This window comes from Quercus suber, unplaced genomic scaffold (genome assembly GCF_002906115.3).
Source record: "Quercus suber isolate HL8 unplaced genomic scaffold, Cork oak 2.0 scaffold_14, whole genome shotgun sequence".
NCBI lineage: Eukaryota > Viridiplantae > Streptophyta > Magnoliopsida > Fagales > Fagaceae > Quercus > Quercus suber.
The window spans coordinates 790,571-808,122 of NW_027069479.1; the positions used below are offsets into that span (position 1 = coordinate 790,571).

At 32.0% G+C, this 17,552-nt stretch overlaps 2 protein-coding genes across 3 annotated transcripts; both read right to left on the bottom strand.

Annotated features, from left to right (window-relative positions):
• Window positions 1-1,852: 1,852 nt before the first annotated feature.
• Window positions 1,853-3,081, bottom strand: LOC136070788 (protein neprosin-like). Its single transcript, XM_065781217.1, has 4 exons — window positions 3,070-3,081; window positions 2,778-2,834; window positions 2,504-2,650; window positions 1,853-2,356 (listed from the first exon to the last, which is right to left on the bottom strand). The coding sequence occupies exons 1-4, from the start codon at window positions 3,079-3,081 to the stop codon at window positions 1,988-1,990; spliced, it is 585 nt and encodes a 194-aa protein (XP_065637289.1). The 3' UTR covers window positions 1,853-1,987.
• A 253-nt stretch (window positions 3,082-3,334) lies between these two features.
• On the bottom strand, window positions 3,335-10,232 carry LOC111998728 (protein neprosin). 2 transcript variants are annotated; one of them, XM_065781063.1, is made up of 7 exons: window positions 9,713-10,232; window positions 8,813-8,899; window positions 7,814-8,011; window positions 4,696-4,860; window positions 4,260-4,316; window positions 3,986-4,132; window positions 3,335-3,838 (listed from the first exon to the last, which is right to left on the bottom strand). In XM_065781063.1, the coding sequence occupies exons 1-7, from the start codon at window positions 9,713-9,715 to the stop codon at window positions 3,470-3,472; spliced, it is 1,026 nt and encodes a 341-aa protein (XP_065637135.1). In that variant the 5' UTR covers window positions 9,716-10,232; the 3' UTR covers window positions 3,335-3,469. The 2 variants fall into 2 exon arrangements, with proteins under 2 accessions (XP_065637135.1, XP_023886586.1); XM_024030818.2 differs by having other exon boundaries at window positions 9,707-10,231.
• Between the last annotated feature and the right edge of the window lie 7,320 nt (window positions 10,233-17,552).

The following is a 17,552-nucleotide window of genomic DNA, read 5'->3' on the forward strand; positions in this document are numbered from 1 at the left end:
GACTCACCAATAAGCTCATAGCCCAAATACCTCCTCAGCTATGGCACCCTCTGGTGGAGGGAATGGGTGGACAACTCGCCTAGCCCTACTGCTCTTCATCTTCCGTGTCACCCAAAAGCAGAAAACGCACAGCAAAGCAAAGAAGACAAGCCCAGTCCATATGATCAGGATGATGGTCTGCTTCTTTAGGAAAGGATCAGAGGGCTCGTATGATACTGACATAGTTGGGGATGCGATTGGTACAGAGTGAGAGCCATTGAAGGGGACTGCCAAAGACATGTTGAGTTGATCTACGCTGTTTCTAATTATAGTTTCTGCATGTAAATGCAAGTATACGCGCCTGTTTGATCTCTCTGTGATTATTACGATATCTTTTTTTTTTTTTTTTTTATGCAAGTATATATATGTATATATGTGTGTGTGTGTGTTTGTGTTTGTCGATGAAAACGAGGAATCCGGATCCTCTCTGTTTCCCACTGAAATGGAGTGTGTGGATGGGATCTTTTTGAAAAATATCAACAATCTTAGATGTGCCACCTTAATTAAAATTGAATAACTTAACCTAGTAAATTTAACTATAATTAAACACATGGCTAATCCAGCAAAATATCTCTCTCATGAAACCATCTATGCCGGTATGGTAAAGAGTATTAAAATATACACGCAATTCATTAAATAGGGGGTCTACACTTGAATTTATTGTTTGGATAATATTTTCTAAATTTAACTATTTAAACACATAGTTAATCCAGCAAGATATCTCTCTCATGAAACCCATCAAAGCCATTATGGTAAGAGTATTAAAATATACGCGCAATTCATTAAATAGTGGGTCTATACTTGAATTTATTGTTTGGATAATATTTTCTAAATACAATTATTAAAAATTGTATTCTATTTTCCTGATTTAGAACAAGATTTTGAAAATAACTAAGGATTTTTTTTTAGGATACATAAAATATTTTTAATGATACAATCATAAATAAATTGAAAATAGTGGACCCTATATATTTGTCCAAATTTTTTTATTTCTTAAATTAAGAGGCTTATCTTTATCACAAAAGTAATTCTCACACTTCAAATTTGAAATTTATCATTAAAAAAATTATGAGCTATATTCCCTTATCATTATCTATTAAAAAAAAAAGTAATCTACAAATTCTACATATTACTTTTTGTAAATATTTTTTTTTAATTTTTGAAAAATAGAAATGGTCTCCCAAATAATTTTTATTTTTTTATTTTAGTATTTTGAAAATTATTCTTAAAAGTAAGAGCCAAACACATAAAATATAAAAATTATTATCTGAAAACTAGTTTCAAGTTCAAATTTTTAAAAATTATTTTTATACTGTTAAAAAAAAAAAAAAAACAAAAATCCCTGTCGCTGCCACCCCCGCACCAAGCCATTGTTAGCAAGAAGTCCTCACACTTACACCAGTCCAGTATCGCCGGACTGCTTCGCTGGAATAGCCACTGCACTGTAAGTTCTCTTTGATTTTTTCAATAAGATCAATTTGGTTGCTAGAAAAAAAAGAAGGAAACATAGTATGATACAACCTTTTTTTTTTTTTTTTTTTTTTTTTTCTGCATGTGCATAATTAAGATATTAAATACATTCATGTATCTTAACAATATTTGGTGGTAATGGACATAATTGTATTTTTTTTTTTTATGCCCCACCTCTCTCTCTCTCTCCCATTTTCTACCTATTATAAAAAAAAATATATATATATATATATATATTCAACTCACATTCATTAGCTTATTTAGCTGAAATTAAAACTTTTTATTAAAAGTGTTCATTTTAATTTTCATAATTTTGATGTCAAATAAGTCATTCACTCAGCTAAGTAAAATCACCCCATCACCACTATTATTGAATGTTTTTGTGCGTAAGCACGAGTTACAATCTAGTTGATATGAATGTTCATACCCAAAGGGGTAACATTCCAATTTCTTTGCAAGATGATTGGTACAAAATATTTCAGTTGACACATTTTCCACCTGGGCCACCAAAATCGAAGTTGTATCCCTGGGTCGCACGATATACAGGATCTGCTACACTATAACAGCCAGGACTATCAATGATTTTCTCATAGTCACCATAAGGTCCATCTAGAATTCCTGAATTATTTCTATACTGAACAAATCTAATTGAACATGAATGCTCATACTTGCCGTCAGGAAATACTCCAGATCCCATGGGTGGGCTAATTTCAGTTGTAGGATCAGGAACCACAGCGATACCTCCCCAACCAACAATTTGAGGATTAGTAAAATTATTAAATATATTTGCTGGATAATATCCAACATTAATACCGTTGTAATTTATCCACCAATTGCCATCATCCTCCTGTCACATTAAAGAGCAAGAGCATATGATCCAACTATAGGAACCTTTTTCAACTTTGTTCCAACTTTTGAATATATGGAACCATATACATATAAGGTTAATATTAAAAATTAAGTAACATTTAATAATAATTGATGATATATTTACCTTAAAAATAGAGATTGGAATCTCAAAATGAGGACCGTAAGGAACGGATACATTGCTTATAGGTGCCCCGAGATGAACTCTTCTGTCAATTTGCACAAATCCTGGGCAATAAACGTTGAAGCAGCCCGTCGTTCTAGAACCATCAATCTGTAATTTTTAAATGTATTGTTAGTATCCAAAGCAACAAACTTTCATGTATACCCAACAAGTAACGCTACGTAAAATTTTCAAGAAGATTTTTAAATGGCTGAAAAAAGAAGTATAGAAAACTTACTGTCCAATGTGCAAAGAAAATAGAATACTTAGCACCACTGTATATGGTTGGAGAAACCTATTTGAATCAAGCAGCACAAAAATTATTCTTTGTGAAAAATCNTTTTTTTTTTTTTTTTTTTTTTTTTTTTTTTTTTTTTTTTTTTTAATAAATTAGAAATTAGCTGTAATGCTATTAGGTTAGGATTCTATTAATTTCATTTCAAAATTAGTAATATCCATGTTCATTAGGTTAAACCATCTTACAAATACAATTACTTTATTAGTAACTTCTGTTATCTGAATGGGCATACTGCATGTGCCATAATTAAGATATTAAATACATTCATGTATCTTAACAATATTTGGTGGTAATGGACATAATTGTATTTTTTTTTTTTATGCCCCACCTCTCTCTCTCTCTCCCATTTTCTACCTATTATAAAAAAAAATATATATATATATATATATATTCAACTCACATTCATTAGCTTATTTAGCTGAAATTAAAACTTTTTATTAAAAGTGTTCATTTTAATTTTCATAATTTTGATGTCAAATAAGTCATTCACTCAGCTAAGTAAAATCACCCCATCACCACTATTATTGAATGTTTTTGTGCGTAAGCACGAGTTACAATCTAGTTGATATGAATGTTCATACCCAAAGGGGTAACATTCCAATTTCTTTGCAAGATGATTGGTACAAAATATTTCAGTTGACACATTTTCCACCTGGGCCACCAAAATCGAAGTTGTATCCCTGGGTCGCACGATATACAGGATCTGCTACACTATAACAGCCAGGACTATCAATGATTTTCTCATAGTCACCATAAGGTCCATCTAGAATTCCTGAATTATTTCTATACTGAACAAATCTAATTGAACATGAATGCTCATACTTGCCGTCAGGAAATACTCCAGATCCCATGGGTGGGCTAATTTCAGTTGTAGGATCAGGAACCACAGCGATACCTCCCCAACCAACAATTTGAGGATTAGTAAAATTATTAAATATATTTGCTGGATAATATCCAACATTAATACCGTTGTAATTTATCCACCAATTGCCATCATCCTCCTGTCACATTAAAGAGCAAGAGCATATGATCCAACTATAGGAACCTTTTTCAACTTTGTTCCAACTTTTGAATATATGGAACCATATACATATAAGGTTAATATTAAAAATTAAGTAACATTTAATAATAATTGATGATATATTTACCTTAAAAATAGAGATTGGAATCTCAAAATGAGGACCGTAAGGAACGGATACATTGCTTATAGGTGCCCCGAGATGAACTCTTCTGTCAATTTGCACAAATCCTGGGCAATAAACGTTGAAGCAGCCCGTCGTTCTAGAACCATCAATCTGTAATTTTTAAATGTATTGTTAGTATCCAAAGCAACAAACTTTCATGTATACCCAACAAGTAACGCTACGTAAAATTTTCAAGAAGATTTTTAAATGGCTGAAAAAAGAAGTATAGAAAACTTACTGTCCAATGTGCAAAGAAAATAGAATACTTAGCACCACTGTATATGGTTGGAGAAACCTATTTGAATCAAGCAGCACAAAAATTATTCTTTGTGAAAAATCTAGCTATGTTGTTCAATTTGTATATAATTATCAATTTTCCTGATAATCGTTATCCTTTACCAATTCATTTCACTCATTTTTTATTATTATAAATATTAGAATTTGAACCCTTTGTAACCAATAACATAATTAAGTTCTTGGTCATAGTATCCTAACCAACGTTAAAATGATTGTTTCCTCAATATAAATTACATCTTATTCATTAAAGAATAACGACCACATTTTTCATTGTTGAAAATGCCCATTGTTTGTTGCAGTTCATGATTGGATAGTTTTACCTAGATCAATAAGTATAAATTTTCAAATAAAAAAAATAAGTATAAATTTTAAAATACCATCCATCCCGTAATGATAGCATTCGTATTATCTCCTGCGCCATTAATGACATGTATTTCTGCATAGCTTTCTCCCAGCTTAACATCAGGATTATAGACAGCGATGTTTCCTTCAACTCCAGTGTAACTACGATCTGGTAAGTCTAGCATTTGGATAATTGCAGTCTGTACAAAGAAAGTTCTGAAAGTCAATAACTACTTAAGAAACTCTTGTTTAACAACATTCCAAATTAAAGAAATAAAATATATTGTAAGAAAATGTTATAATTTTATTCAGGGGTTGTAAGTTGTAACAAGTAAAACAAAGTGTTCAAGCTTGGTTTGTTTACTTTGTTATGGAGATGATCTGAACTTGAGCATTTAGAACAAGCCTATGGTTCTTCTATTAATTCTTTGAACAAGCCTACTTTGTTCACAAGCTCTATCAATTTAGCTAAGTATATCGACTTAATTTTGTTAGGTTCTAAAAGTTTAGAACAATTGGCAAATTGTAAAAACAAACTTATCTAGATATAGATCCTAGAGTCTATAGGTATTATTAGACAATACTCAAGGTGATTCAAGTCAAGATTCAAGAACAAGTAAGCTGCAAAAAGAAGAGTTCAGAAACTGCCTGATTCGATTGATTGAAAGACAAGCTCAACCGATCGAAAGTCATATTTGTAGAATTTTAATTAAGCCCAAATAGTAGTTCAAGCACATTAAGGATTAGGGTTTCAGGTCTACTTCTCCTAGCATATAAAGGAAACACTAAGCACGTTTTTATAAAACTTTTTAAAGAGAGAATAATGTGCCTCTTTTGTATCTAGAGTTTTGTACCCGAAAAACTCTCTCATATCTTCTAATGGTGTTATTTATTGAAGAATCTCAAGATCCGGTGTTGTAGAAGTTACTACATTCTCTAGTCATCAAAGGTGCTGATGATCTAAACCTTCAAGGGTGGTCTTAGAGTTACAAACAAGAGAGTTTGTGTTTTTTTATCACAAGTGTAGGTGCTTATGTTGCAAAGGCCTAAGAAAAAAGTAGTCCGTAGATTTAGAGTTATCATGGGATCATGGTAGTAAGTTTTCTACTCGAGGTAACAATAGGATGTTAGTGGTCTAAGTTCTATTTTACAAACTTTAATTTTTTCATAGTAGATCTGTTTTACCTCGAGGATAGCTAGGTTAATTCTCCCCAAATTTTTTACCAGTTAGCTTTTCTTAGGTTATCTTATCGTTGTATTCTTTATACTTCCGCATTATTTACATAATATGACTTTATTGTTTTAACCTAAATCTAATTAATAAACTTAAGTATTCACTTGTTAATTAATTAGGTTAAACAATCTAGTTTACAGGGGTCTAAAAACGTACAAATTTTATTCAATTTTTACATAACAAATCTTTGAAACTACCTTTCTTTATACATATTAGCTATCAAATACCATAATTATTCAATTTTTGGGGTTATTTTTGGTGTTTTCAATTTTGAAAACCAACAAAAAATTGTTTTGAGAATTTTATTCACAATTTTTTTTTTAATGTTTTTCTCCCTTGAAATTTGTATTTTGGAAATATCTTTGTGGGGGTCAAAAACATCAAGAAAGAAGAACAACCTCAACGCAACTAATCGACACAACTAATTTGTAAGAGACAAGGAGGTAATCCACAATAGGAAGACTGAACAGACGTAGTTAGGAATCAAGATGAACTATTTGTTTGTATTTGACTAAAAATGGCTTTTGCCGAAGTACACAATGATCATTCTATTGTTACCAAACTCTCTTTATTTCTCTCTCTCTCTCTTTCTTCTCTAAAATGCAAGATCCCATTCCTCCATGGGAAGGCCCCCTTTTATCCCTTCAGTTCCTCCCTCTCTAGCTATGCATCATCTTGTTGGATGTCAAAGGATGCTTGTCCCATTAGAAACACCCCTGCTAATTTTCATTCGTAAAAGGAGATGTTTTGGGGAGTTTCCACTCTTCAAGCTAGTCATTCATCATTTGATGTGGCTAACTTTAAGTAGGAATATCTAATTAATGTGAAGGTGACCATTATTTTGGGCTCTATATGTCTCTTTTGGATCCTTAGCGAGTATTCTAGGAAACCTCTTTCTCCTCGGCTATACTGCTGTCCCTATCCTCAGTTGAAGGGTTCTTATCTTACCTCGACAAGGAACCCAAGTTACTCTATAGCTCCTTTCGGCCCTTATTCTTTGACTGCAAGACTTGGGCTAGGCCTAGACCTTCTAAATTGCTGCTTGGATGGGCCTTCCTCAACTCAGGGCTCATTTGATGGAGACATCCCTTACAATCTTTTTTACTTCTAGGTTTTGTTTTCTAAAACATCCCTAACTCATAAAAGGCATGCAACTCACAAGAACATCAAACTTACAATCATAGTCAACTCAAGTTTGAGTAAATCGAGCAAAAAGGACAAAAAATACAAACAGAGAGAGAGAGAGAGAGAGAGAGAGAGAGAGAGAGAGAGAGATTGTAGAAAAACAACCAACCAAACCCAAATTTGTGGGAAAAGTTTTGGTTGACATTCCTTGTTAAGATGATTCTTCTCTGTTGTCGTGGTGTCATCTTGGTCACTATGAAGTTACATCTCAATCGTAGTGGTATTGTTTCTAAATAAGGTATATAGTGGGGAAAATCTTGTATGCATCTAGTGTATGAGACATAAGTCTCATACAATGGGCATGTAAGATACTGCCTTGGGTGGAAGAGAAACTCGGAGAGTGAGAGCTAGAGAGAGAATTGTTGGAGAGTGGAGCTCAATTGAAACCAAAAAAAAAAAATCAAAATATTTAAAACTAAAAACAACTCAAGGTTGTTTAAAACAAGAAAAAATTGTGCATCTTATCACAAATTTTCTTTAAATTGAAATAATTAAATATTGAATATATTATTAGGTTTAGGGATCATAAATATATTAAGTTTTAGTTTTGCTTAAGCTTAGTTAATCAAACTCCAAACTTCATTTCAAACTTGGTTCATTTAATTAATGCACCATTTTCACAAATCTTATTACAATGCTCTATTTTTGCGAAAATAATCACGTGAAGTTTATATTGATACCAAGTGTGGCTATGATTTCATCCTACATCCTAAAATATATAATAAAGAACTTACATGAACACCGGGATGTTCTGCTGATTGAGGATAAATGTTATTTGACATTGACCGAATTGCTATGAGGTCTTCTTTCATTGTCCTGCGAATAGGAACGGTTCCCGATGGACAATCATCTTTCAGTAAACCAATCATTGAATGCATATTTTGCAAGAGACCTACACTCTTTGTTCTTCTTAGTGGAAAACGAGGTCTTTTCTGAAGAAGAAAAAATTCAAATTAAACCAAAAAGACGTATTATTTGTTTTCAAACTTAATTACAGATTTTTATTTGCATAATAATAATAATAATAAGTGATATACTTATGATAATTACATCCTTTATGATATTTTATGTTTGTAGTTCAAACCTCACTTCTTCTTCCACCACTATCCATTAATTGCCAAAAAAAAAAAAAAAAAAAAAAAAAAACAACAACAACAACAACAAAAATCTTAGTCCTAAAACTTTGAGGTGAATTATGAATTCTCAACAAGTTAAAAATAATCGGTCGAAATATGTTCTATTTTGTCATTCTATTATATCTAAGTCATTCTATGTCTATAATATATATCTCCTTATATTGATAGGTCCTTTGTTATTAGATTTACTTACTCAAACTAATGTAAATATATAAACTTACAAAAGTGAATGATTCATAAGGACCATCGTTGTCTTCATACTTTCGTGGTTAAGTATACCAAACTTGGTTATCTCTTGCTATAGTTAGAATGTAAATAGCCTATAATCCAATTCTAATTCAAAAAAAAAATTTCTATACGATTGATTTGCTTAATTAATCATTCAGATGATAAGCCCTAGTCAAATAGAAATTTGTTAACATGACGAAGCATGGGTGACATTGTAATCACTATGATAATTTGTAGTTCAAATAGTATAAACTACTACAATTTCTAAAGCAACTGGAAAAGAAAAATACAAAAAAAAAAAAAAAAAAAGTATTGTTTATTGCTATATATAAATAAAGGAATAAAAAGTTTTGATTACTGCTCAAGTACCTGGATCTTGTGATCTTTCAACAAAGGATGGTCAAAAGCCAATTGTTTATTGATATCGACACAGTCAACAATATATCCAAACTCCGTCTATAAGTTCAAAGATAAACAAGCTCTCTTATAACATGAAAACAAGTTCTATAACACAGGATAAACAAGTTCTCTTATAATGTGAAAACAAGGTCTATAACACGTTATATATGAAATTTAAAAACTTAAAACAAACAATAATAATAAGAGTTCCATGATTTAGACAATATCTAAAAAATATGTGATTGTGAACCTCAAGAAAGATAATTGAGAAGGCAAACAAATAATATCAATTTTAATATTACTAGACTTTTCTCATAGCTTTTTATGGTATTAAAGCTACTTCAAAGATATGTGGTAGTTAGAATTGGTCCCATCTTAGGGAATTTTTTTTTTAATCCCCATGTCTATGATAAATGTTTCGTTAGGATAAAATATTGAATAATTATGTTTGAATAATAAAATTTTAACATTTAAGAATTTGAAAACAACAAACTTAATAACTTTAACTTTTTTTTATGTGTTTATTTGGGAACATATTATTTAGCTTTTTGTTAAACATATGCTAAAGTATAATTTTACTCTAAAAAAGTAAAGAAAAAAAAGTAATAAAAATAAAATTTTAAAAAGTTAATACACATAGGAGCTAAAAAGCAAAAAAATAGCTTATAAGCCCAAACACAAACAAAATTATTTCCTTAAAAATGTCTTGGAACAACAAAGGTCTACGTTTGAAGGATTATGGTTGGGTTCCCCAAGAACTAAGTTATTTTGTTTGAGTGTCTTTAAAAGCATGTGTGTAATAAACAGTATTAGCTTCCTGTTATTCAACTATAGTACTTCAATGAGTATCAATCATATACTTACCCTTACCATGATCCTTCTCAAATATATGACACGGCTAAAATGGAAGCTTTTAAAGCAACTTTGGGAGACTCATATTCTAGAAGTAGAAGACATAGGGTTTCATGGGTATTCAATAAACATCCAGAAGAGGGCTTCATTGAGGCACATGCTTTAGGTCACTTGCCATTATTACTCGATCGATATGAGCAAGCTAAGGTATATGACAAGATGCTTTGAAACCATGCACTGCACTACCTAAATAGTTACTAAACGGTGGGGGGAAAATGGTTTTACAGCCCAAAAACTCGAATAAGTTGTGTATTCCAAAGACAAATACCATGTTCATGTGTGGAGAGTTTCATTAATCCACAACAAAAAATATGCGATCACATCAGCCTATCATTTGGCTTTCACTCAAAATCGATCTTTAACCCACCAATTTGAATGTTCAGATAACTGCGAAAAGTGAGGATTGTGGAAAGATATTTGGTATTCCAAGGTCTCAAATTAGATTAAGGTGCTAATCTGGAGGGCTTGCGAGTCTACCTCTGCCAACAAAACTCGCATTGGCTTCAAGGCTTGTGGTCAAGAATGTTTCCAACCATATTTGTGGCAGGGACTAATATGGACGATGCTGATTAATTCTTTGCCTGCATTTGGTTTATTTGGTTTCAAAGAACTGAGCTTGGGCTAAGGGATCCTTACTGAGCCCACCAATGTGTTCTCAATGGCTTAGAATCTAGTGGACGAGTATAAAGCCCATTAAGCTAATGGAACAGGGTCTTGCTCAAGCCTAGAGGTGTGAGACTTCCTACGAGAGGAGGGAGGAATCATTCCGTATGAATGAATAATTTCTTTGCATTTCTAGGTTGAGCCCGCACCAATCACTAAGTACTGAAAATTTGTGCTCTTAGATAAGGTATTATTAAACTTTCAAGAATTAAAAGTTAAAAGAACTTATGAAAGTTTATCCAAAAAAAAAAAAGAACTTATGAAATAATGCAATCTCAAATATGTAACACTTGATTACATTTTTTTCCCCCTTGAAGCAAATCATATCATATTAAATATATGATAAAAGAAACCTAGAGGGTACCAAGATGAAAAATCTTAAATGTAAGGGAAAAAAAAAACGCAAAGTTTAAGGGGTCAAACACATAATTCAATCAAAATTAAATATAAATTTACTATTTTCATTAAGTCTCAATTCTTCCGATTAAATCAATGTTTGTTATTAATCTCAAACTTAATCAAAGTCTTTTGCCCTTTTCTTTTTCTTTTTTTAGCCTTTTTAGTCTTTCTATCTTTTTTCCCCTTACAATAAAGAGGGGAGTGGAAATCAAACTCAAATTATTCTTTTATGGGAGAATTGGATAATAACACTTAATCTCAATACTCTAGAGCATTTTATCTTACTCAAATGAACAATCAATTGATAATAATAATTAACAATAAGAAGAAAAAATAATTTCTAAATGGAATGTTTAAATATCATTGCACCGAATATGCTTGAATTATTATAGCATTACAACATATAAAAATTCAAAACAAACATGAGTTTGAGTTAGTCTAAAACCTGAATACTTTTAACAGGAGGTTTGTTTATGAGCTTTAGTTGTCTTTCCAACCCCAATTCCTCTTCTTTGGATGTAATTTGGGTTCCATTCACTTGATAGTTGCTTGTCAAAAAGAGACACAAAACAAAAATTAGGATCATTCTTTCAAAATCCATTGTCTCGCTAATTTGATGTTAGTATGCTAGATTACTGTATTTGGAGACTATTTATAGAGGAGTTGTGGTAAGGTGAAGATAAGGACAACATCTTATTACCTTATTATGAAACGCCAACCACGTTTGTTTATTATTATTATTATATTTTATTTATATAACTTGATAGTTGGTAGAGGAAGGAATTTAAATTCTGAACATCTTTGTTGGAAATGCTAAAGGCTATTCATAAAGGAGTGATAGTGAGGTGAAGATAAGTATAAGGTCTCATTATGGAAAGCCAACAAAATTTGTGCATTGTTGTTATTGCATGTTATTATTGTTTTACTTATTTATATAACTTGATAATTGGGATTACGATGAATTTGAATTCTGTACATTTCTATTAGAAATACCAACCCAAGTCTATTTATTTATTTATTTAAAACGTTTTGTTATACGGTTACAAAAAGTCAAAGAGGCTCTTGGCACAAACCAAGGACCAAATGAAAAGGGAAAGATGAATTGATTTACTATCTTTTAGGAATTATTTGCTTATGGTTTGCATGTGTTTGAACTTTGAACTCGGTGAGGGTTTACACTGGTTGAGGACACTTTTGACACAATGAAAGGTCCATAAGACACGAATATGGCTCATGAAATTCAGCCCAAGAAATGGCAAAGTTCACATACTATTAAAGCCTACATCCCATAAATTTGGTCCTTGGAATCAAGTTAAGCTAGGCCCACAAAATTAACCCAGAAATGCCATTGACATGTCCACATTCAAGCATGTGGAGGTTGCTGAGTTAAGCCCACACGTAAACAGACTAAAAATCACTAATATGGGCAATAAAATCTTAAGGCCTATTGATGAGATTGGCTAGCTTGGTTCCACAAAACTCGTCACTTCTCAAGCCGAGTCCCACAGATAAATAGATTGATGAGCCCACCCTTAATTCTAGATTCACTGGCCAAACCAAACCAGCTAAGGTCCAGCAAGTTTCAGAGAAAATAGAGATATATTTCTTTCGTCAAAAAGTTCTAACAAAATGCTTCTATCTGAAACTATTTAGAAATATGCTTTTATTTTAAAACTTGATTTGGCGAAAATTGAGTTGCTTGAAAAAAACTGCATGAAACTCAAGTTCCATGCATTTTTTTTAATTTTAATTTTTTTTAAGTTTGATTGCCTATAACTCAATTTTTTAAAAATCAAGTTTCAATGAAAAACTCGATTTTTAGAAAACGAGTTTAAAATAAGGACATATCCCTAAATAATTTCAGATATGGGTTATTTTGCTAAAACTTTTGCACGAAAGGGATATATCCCCATTTTGGCCAACAAGTTTCCCCCTCATTCAGCAAGTTTTCCGATAATTCCAAAAAATCAATGAGATAAAGGGGAAGCTGAAACAATGAAGGAGACCTGAAATGGCTTAGATATATGCAGAAAAATGCTATTGCAGTCATGTATGGGCCATTCATCCACAAAACCAAAGGGAGAATCCCTGTGAGATATATGGGTGTTCCACTTCTATGTAGCAAGTTAAGCATAAAGGATTGCCGACAAAAGTATCACATTGAGCCTTGAAGTTTCAAAATGTAACAAATTAAACCCATAGCTTATATTAAATCTCAAATACAATGCCATTAGACTTAAAAAAGTTGAGGTTTAAATTGATTACTTTTTTTTTTTTTTTTTTAATTTCAGTATTTTGTATGTTACTTTTGAGATTATAGAGTTTAATTTGCTACAGTCTTAAACTATAGAGTTTAAAATATAATTTTCACTTGTATTTTTCAGCAATTTCTATGTTGTCTAAACTCATATGAAGTAACTGTTGAGTAATATGGGCTGTCTTTTTAACTATCTGTTGATGAATCTACCTTAGATCTGCTTCCCTTCTCAAAATTGCCCAACTTCAAATCTTCAAGCCCATGGACTAAAAAAAGTCATAATTGCATTTTTACAAAATTTGGATTAGATTTTTGGTTAAATTTCATTAGTTATTTTTGAGGTTTGGGTTAATGCCAAGCATGTTCAAAATGTTTTAAAACTAACCAACTTGGTCTAGTACAATTCAGTCCCTAAATGTAAATGGTGTCAAGGACGTTACTTACTCTCTAACTCTTTCTTCTCTCTTATCTCTCATCCCCCTCTCATGCATCTTAGACCAAAAAAATAAAACGAGTAATGCTAAGAACACACAAAGTCTCAGAACTTTGTCAAAACTTGTCACGTGACGAGTTGTGAGTAGTGGAGGTCAAATGGTAGGTATACAAGAAGTGATACAATTACAAGAAAAAAAAAAGAAAAAAAAAGAAATGAATCTTCATTTTTTTCGACATTAACATTTTATGAAAAATGAATCATTTACCAAAAAAAAAACAAAAATTCTAGTTAACCATATTATTTTTCTATGTTTGATAGCAACCTTAAAATGAGTTAAAAAACCATCTTTTGAATTTGGCAAGAGATAGAGTTGTTTTCTAAAAAATTTAGTGGAAAGCGACTCTATCTTACATCAAGCTAAATAAGGGAAATCAAAAGATAGTTTTTTTTTTTTTTTTTCCTTACCCTTTTTTTTACTTTTTTTTTTTACTTTTTTTTTTTTATGATACTATCATATAGTTTTTTTTTTTTTTTTTCCTTACCCTTTTTTTTACTTTTTTTTTTTACTTTTTTTTTTTTATGATACTATCAAATACGAGAAAACGTAGAAAACTATCTTCACTTAAGGTTCTCCATCAAAACAAACATAATTTATTCTCCTTTATTTTTGTATTTTTCTTTTTTTAGGAAACGAACACACACACAAATGGAGAGGGAACAAGGTTCTAACACAAAAGCATATCATAAACTCTACTCAAAAGTCAAAGTAATGTTTAAGGAATGGTAGGATAAGTTATACTACATACAACATGCTTTCTTATACACATAAAATATTTCTTTGGTATAGAAGATAAATTTTTTTCAAAAGACCAAAACCCCCATACTATATATAAAACACATTTAAATTTAGGTATATATAAAATTTGGAACACATGAAATGTTAAAATTATTTTTTTTTTTATTTTTTTATACAAGATAAAATTATACTCTAACATAATCTATGTGTATATGTATATGAAGATTTATCCTAGATACTTGAACCCTGACTCTTACCCCCCATACTCTACAAACACTTATATTACGAAGTGACTATCACGCCATGGGTACGCAGTGGTAAAAAAAAAAAAAAAAAAACTTTAAACCCATTTGGTTGAGCTATTATAAATAAAACTCTAGTAGCGGAACTGCTCTAGGTTCAATAATTATGATTGGGCGTTACTTGCAATATTTTATATAAATAATGCAATGTTGCAATTTAATTTATCTCATTTCTTTTCCCTTTTGTGTGTGTTTGTTTCTCAAAAAAAAAAAAAAACTTTTCTATTGGAAGGAAATTTTTTTTAAAAAAATTTTCTATAAACATCAATAAAATTAATTATTAAGTTGATACCATAAGGAGACAATTATCTTTCCATGCAAATTAAAAAAAAAAATTGGTAAAAAAAAATGAATAATAATGGTGAATGCAATTATTGTTGGGTTGGGTTAATGCATGCCCTTAAAAAGCTTTTATAGAAAATTAAAAAAGCTGTTAAAAAAGTTAAGGTTTGGCTTACTTCCAATACATAACTTTTTTAACTGGAATCTTTATTTATTTTAATGAAAAACTGCCACATCACTCGCTAACTAAATAAAAATGGGAGATTAAAATTCACTACTACTTGTCATTGTTTATTTAAAATAAAAAGAGACCTTGAGTTAAAAAAAGTACTAGAAATAAGTCAAACCTAAAAAGTTAATCACTTTTTTTATTTTGCCGTAAAAAGTTTCATAAAATAGGTTATTAATATATACCCTAAGGGCATAAAAAAGTAAAACCCATTATTGTTAAATAAAAAATTTTGAAGTCTATGATAAAAATTTAAAAAGCTAATCATTGTAATCCTTTTTACTTTAGTTTTTTCCAATCTGTAGAGATCCAGACTACCAGCCTAAGCTTGTTGAAATTTGCCAAGATCTCTTCGAGATCCGATTATTAGATCTAGCAAAAACCAGTACATTTCAATAAAATCCAGTCGATTTCTATAAAATCCGGTGACGATTTGCACATTCCGAAACAAATCAAGACCCGACCAGAAACCGATGACATCCGACCACCCAAACCGCTACCTTTAGCGGGTCGGTGGCAAGTCTAGGTATAAGAGACTCAAAGTGATTGTGTCAATTCCGAGTTGGGCACAAATTAACCCGACCCTGACCAACCCGTTGATAGGCTTAGAACACACTACTCCACTAATACACGCTTCGCTTTTGTAAGACACGTAGACACTTTTATAAGGCATGGTGATTAATGATTATGCAGCTACTCTACACACGTGGGAACTCCTTGGTTCCTATTTATACTTGCTGAAGGTTGATTACGTAACCGACATTGAACTTCTAGCTTCATTTATTTAATTTCTGTCAGTACACTCTTTTCTTATTTCTTTCACAAGGCAACTTCTAGAACTCAGGGAAGTTTCTTGAGGAAGTATGAGAAATGTTTTGTAGATATTTCCAGAGTGGGCAAGAGAGAGAAAATCATGGCATATGAGAGAGATTTTTCTAGAAGGAAAGAGATTGTTGGTTTCTAACTTGGTAATTCATGACTATTGTAGGGACTCAGTTTTAGAAAAGTTCCCCAACAATACATTTTTAGAGAGTGGACCGAAAGTTTAGCCCCTAACAGACTAGCAACGGAATACAAATCACTTCTTTTTCATTGAAGGGGAGTGAGCCCAGTTTACAGCTGAGGGTGGCTCCTCGGCACCCGTCCGAGGAGGCCCCTCTCCCTGAAACTAACACTACCTCTAAGTTCCTCTATGTCACTCCCTTCCATCCCCCCAAAAGTTCCCCCTTAATTCCTTTGTCCCTCTTCTTATATCCTGCTTTTTTCTCTTATCTTCTCCTTCCTTCTGTTGATCATCCATTGGCCTCCGCTCTGACCCTCTGTCCCATTAGAGGTCTTATCCGTACTCAAGTGGCTCACCATGATCGATGTTGCCCTGCTAAGGGGTTACATCCCCATTAATGCGGTCAGGGGGGTTAGGTGAGCGCATTCAATGCGGAGGTGACTGCTCACCTAAGGCTTGCTTCTTCGCCGTGCTCCTGTCGCCGACGCGCGGCACTGGGTTCTCTCCTCCTCGGATATTAAGGATTCCTTTGGTGGGGTGGTCCTCGTGTTTTTGCGAGGTCTCGGACGCCCGTGGACAGGGTCATCCTCGGATATTCTCATCGGAGGTTGGTCTTCGCGCTTTCATCCTTGGACCCATCTAGCATCCTCGGCGTGGGCCATTTGGACCTGGTTTAGAGTGGGCCAAGGCTACCCGATTTTCTGGCCCCACAACTATATATAAAGGTCAATGTACTTTTGTAACTCGAATAATTTTTTAAATATTTTCTATCAGAGTATAATAAAATGGTTCTTCCTTCTTTTACATTCACGATGAGCCTATCATGAATGTAGTAAGTGGAATCTGTCATAATTGTTTGAGAAGAAAATATTATTCACCATGTTTCGAAAGTATTTAAAAATTACTAGCTCAAAATTTTTAAAATACTCCTTGAAGTTTAAGCTACAACAATGGATCAAGCGGCAGTTTCTTTTGCCAGGGACGTGGGTGTATCATGTATGGAAAGCCACATAAACTTGAAAGCGATTCTAATTAAGTTGGTGAGCATAGCCCTGCAAGGTACTACAGAGGCTGCCTCATCTATCACGCATTTGATTTCAAGTATTATATCCAATTCAAAGTATTCAGATTTGCTACGTCTCGTATTAAGAAGAGATTTGTTTCCTCAAAAAAAATAGTACTATCTCCATTAAGAATGAAATAGACAGTAATTATAGATTCAAAATACCACTTAAATGTGTAATAAATTAAAAAAGAAAAAAAAAAGAAAAAAAAAAAAGGAAAAGGTATTCACATTCAAAGATTGGATTTAAGTTGAGCAAATAACATACAAAAGCTTACATTATCCGATTGTATCCGTACATAAACACTATAAAAATGAAATTTCATTGACACCAATTGTTATTAATTTTAGTGGAGAAAAAAAAGACT

Excerpts from the sequence above, each read along its gene's own strand:
- LOC136070788 (XM_065781217.1), bottom strand. Across the intron at positions 2,651-2,777 it reads TTTTCTTTGCACATTGGACA|ATTGATGGTTCTAGAACGAC; the intron begins GTAAGTTTTCTA and ends TAAAAATTACAG. Across the intron at positions 2,357-2,503 it reads TTCCAATCTCTATTTTTAAG|GAGGATGATGGCAATTGGTG; the intron begins GTAAATATATCA and ends TTAATGTGACAG.
- LOC111998728 (XM_024030818.2), bottom strand. Across the intron at positions 4,861-7,813 it reads CAGAACATCCCGGTGTTCAT|ACTGCAATTATCCAAATGCT; the intron begins GTAAGTTCTTTA and ends TTCTTTGTACAG. Across the intron at positions 4,317-4,695 it reads CTATCATTACGGGATGGATG|GTTTCTCCAACCATATACAG; the intron begins GTATTTTAAAAT and ends TGATTCAAATAG.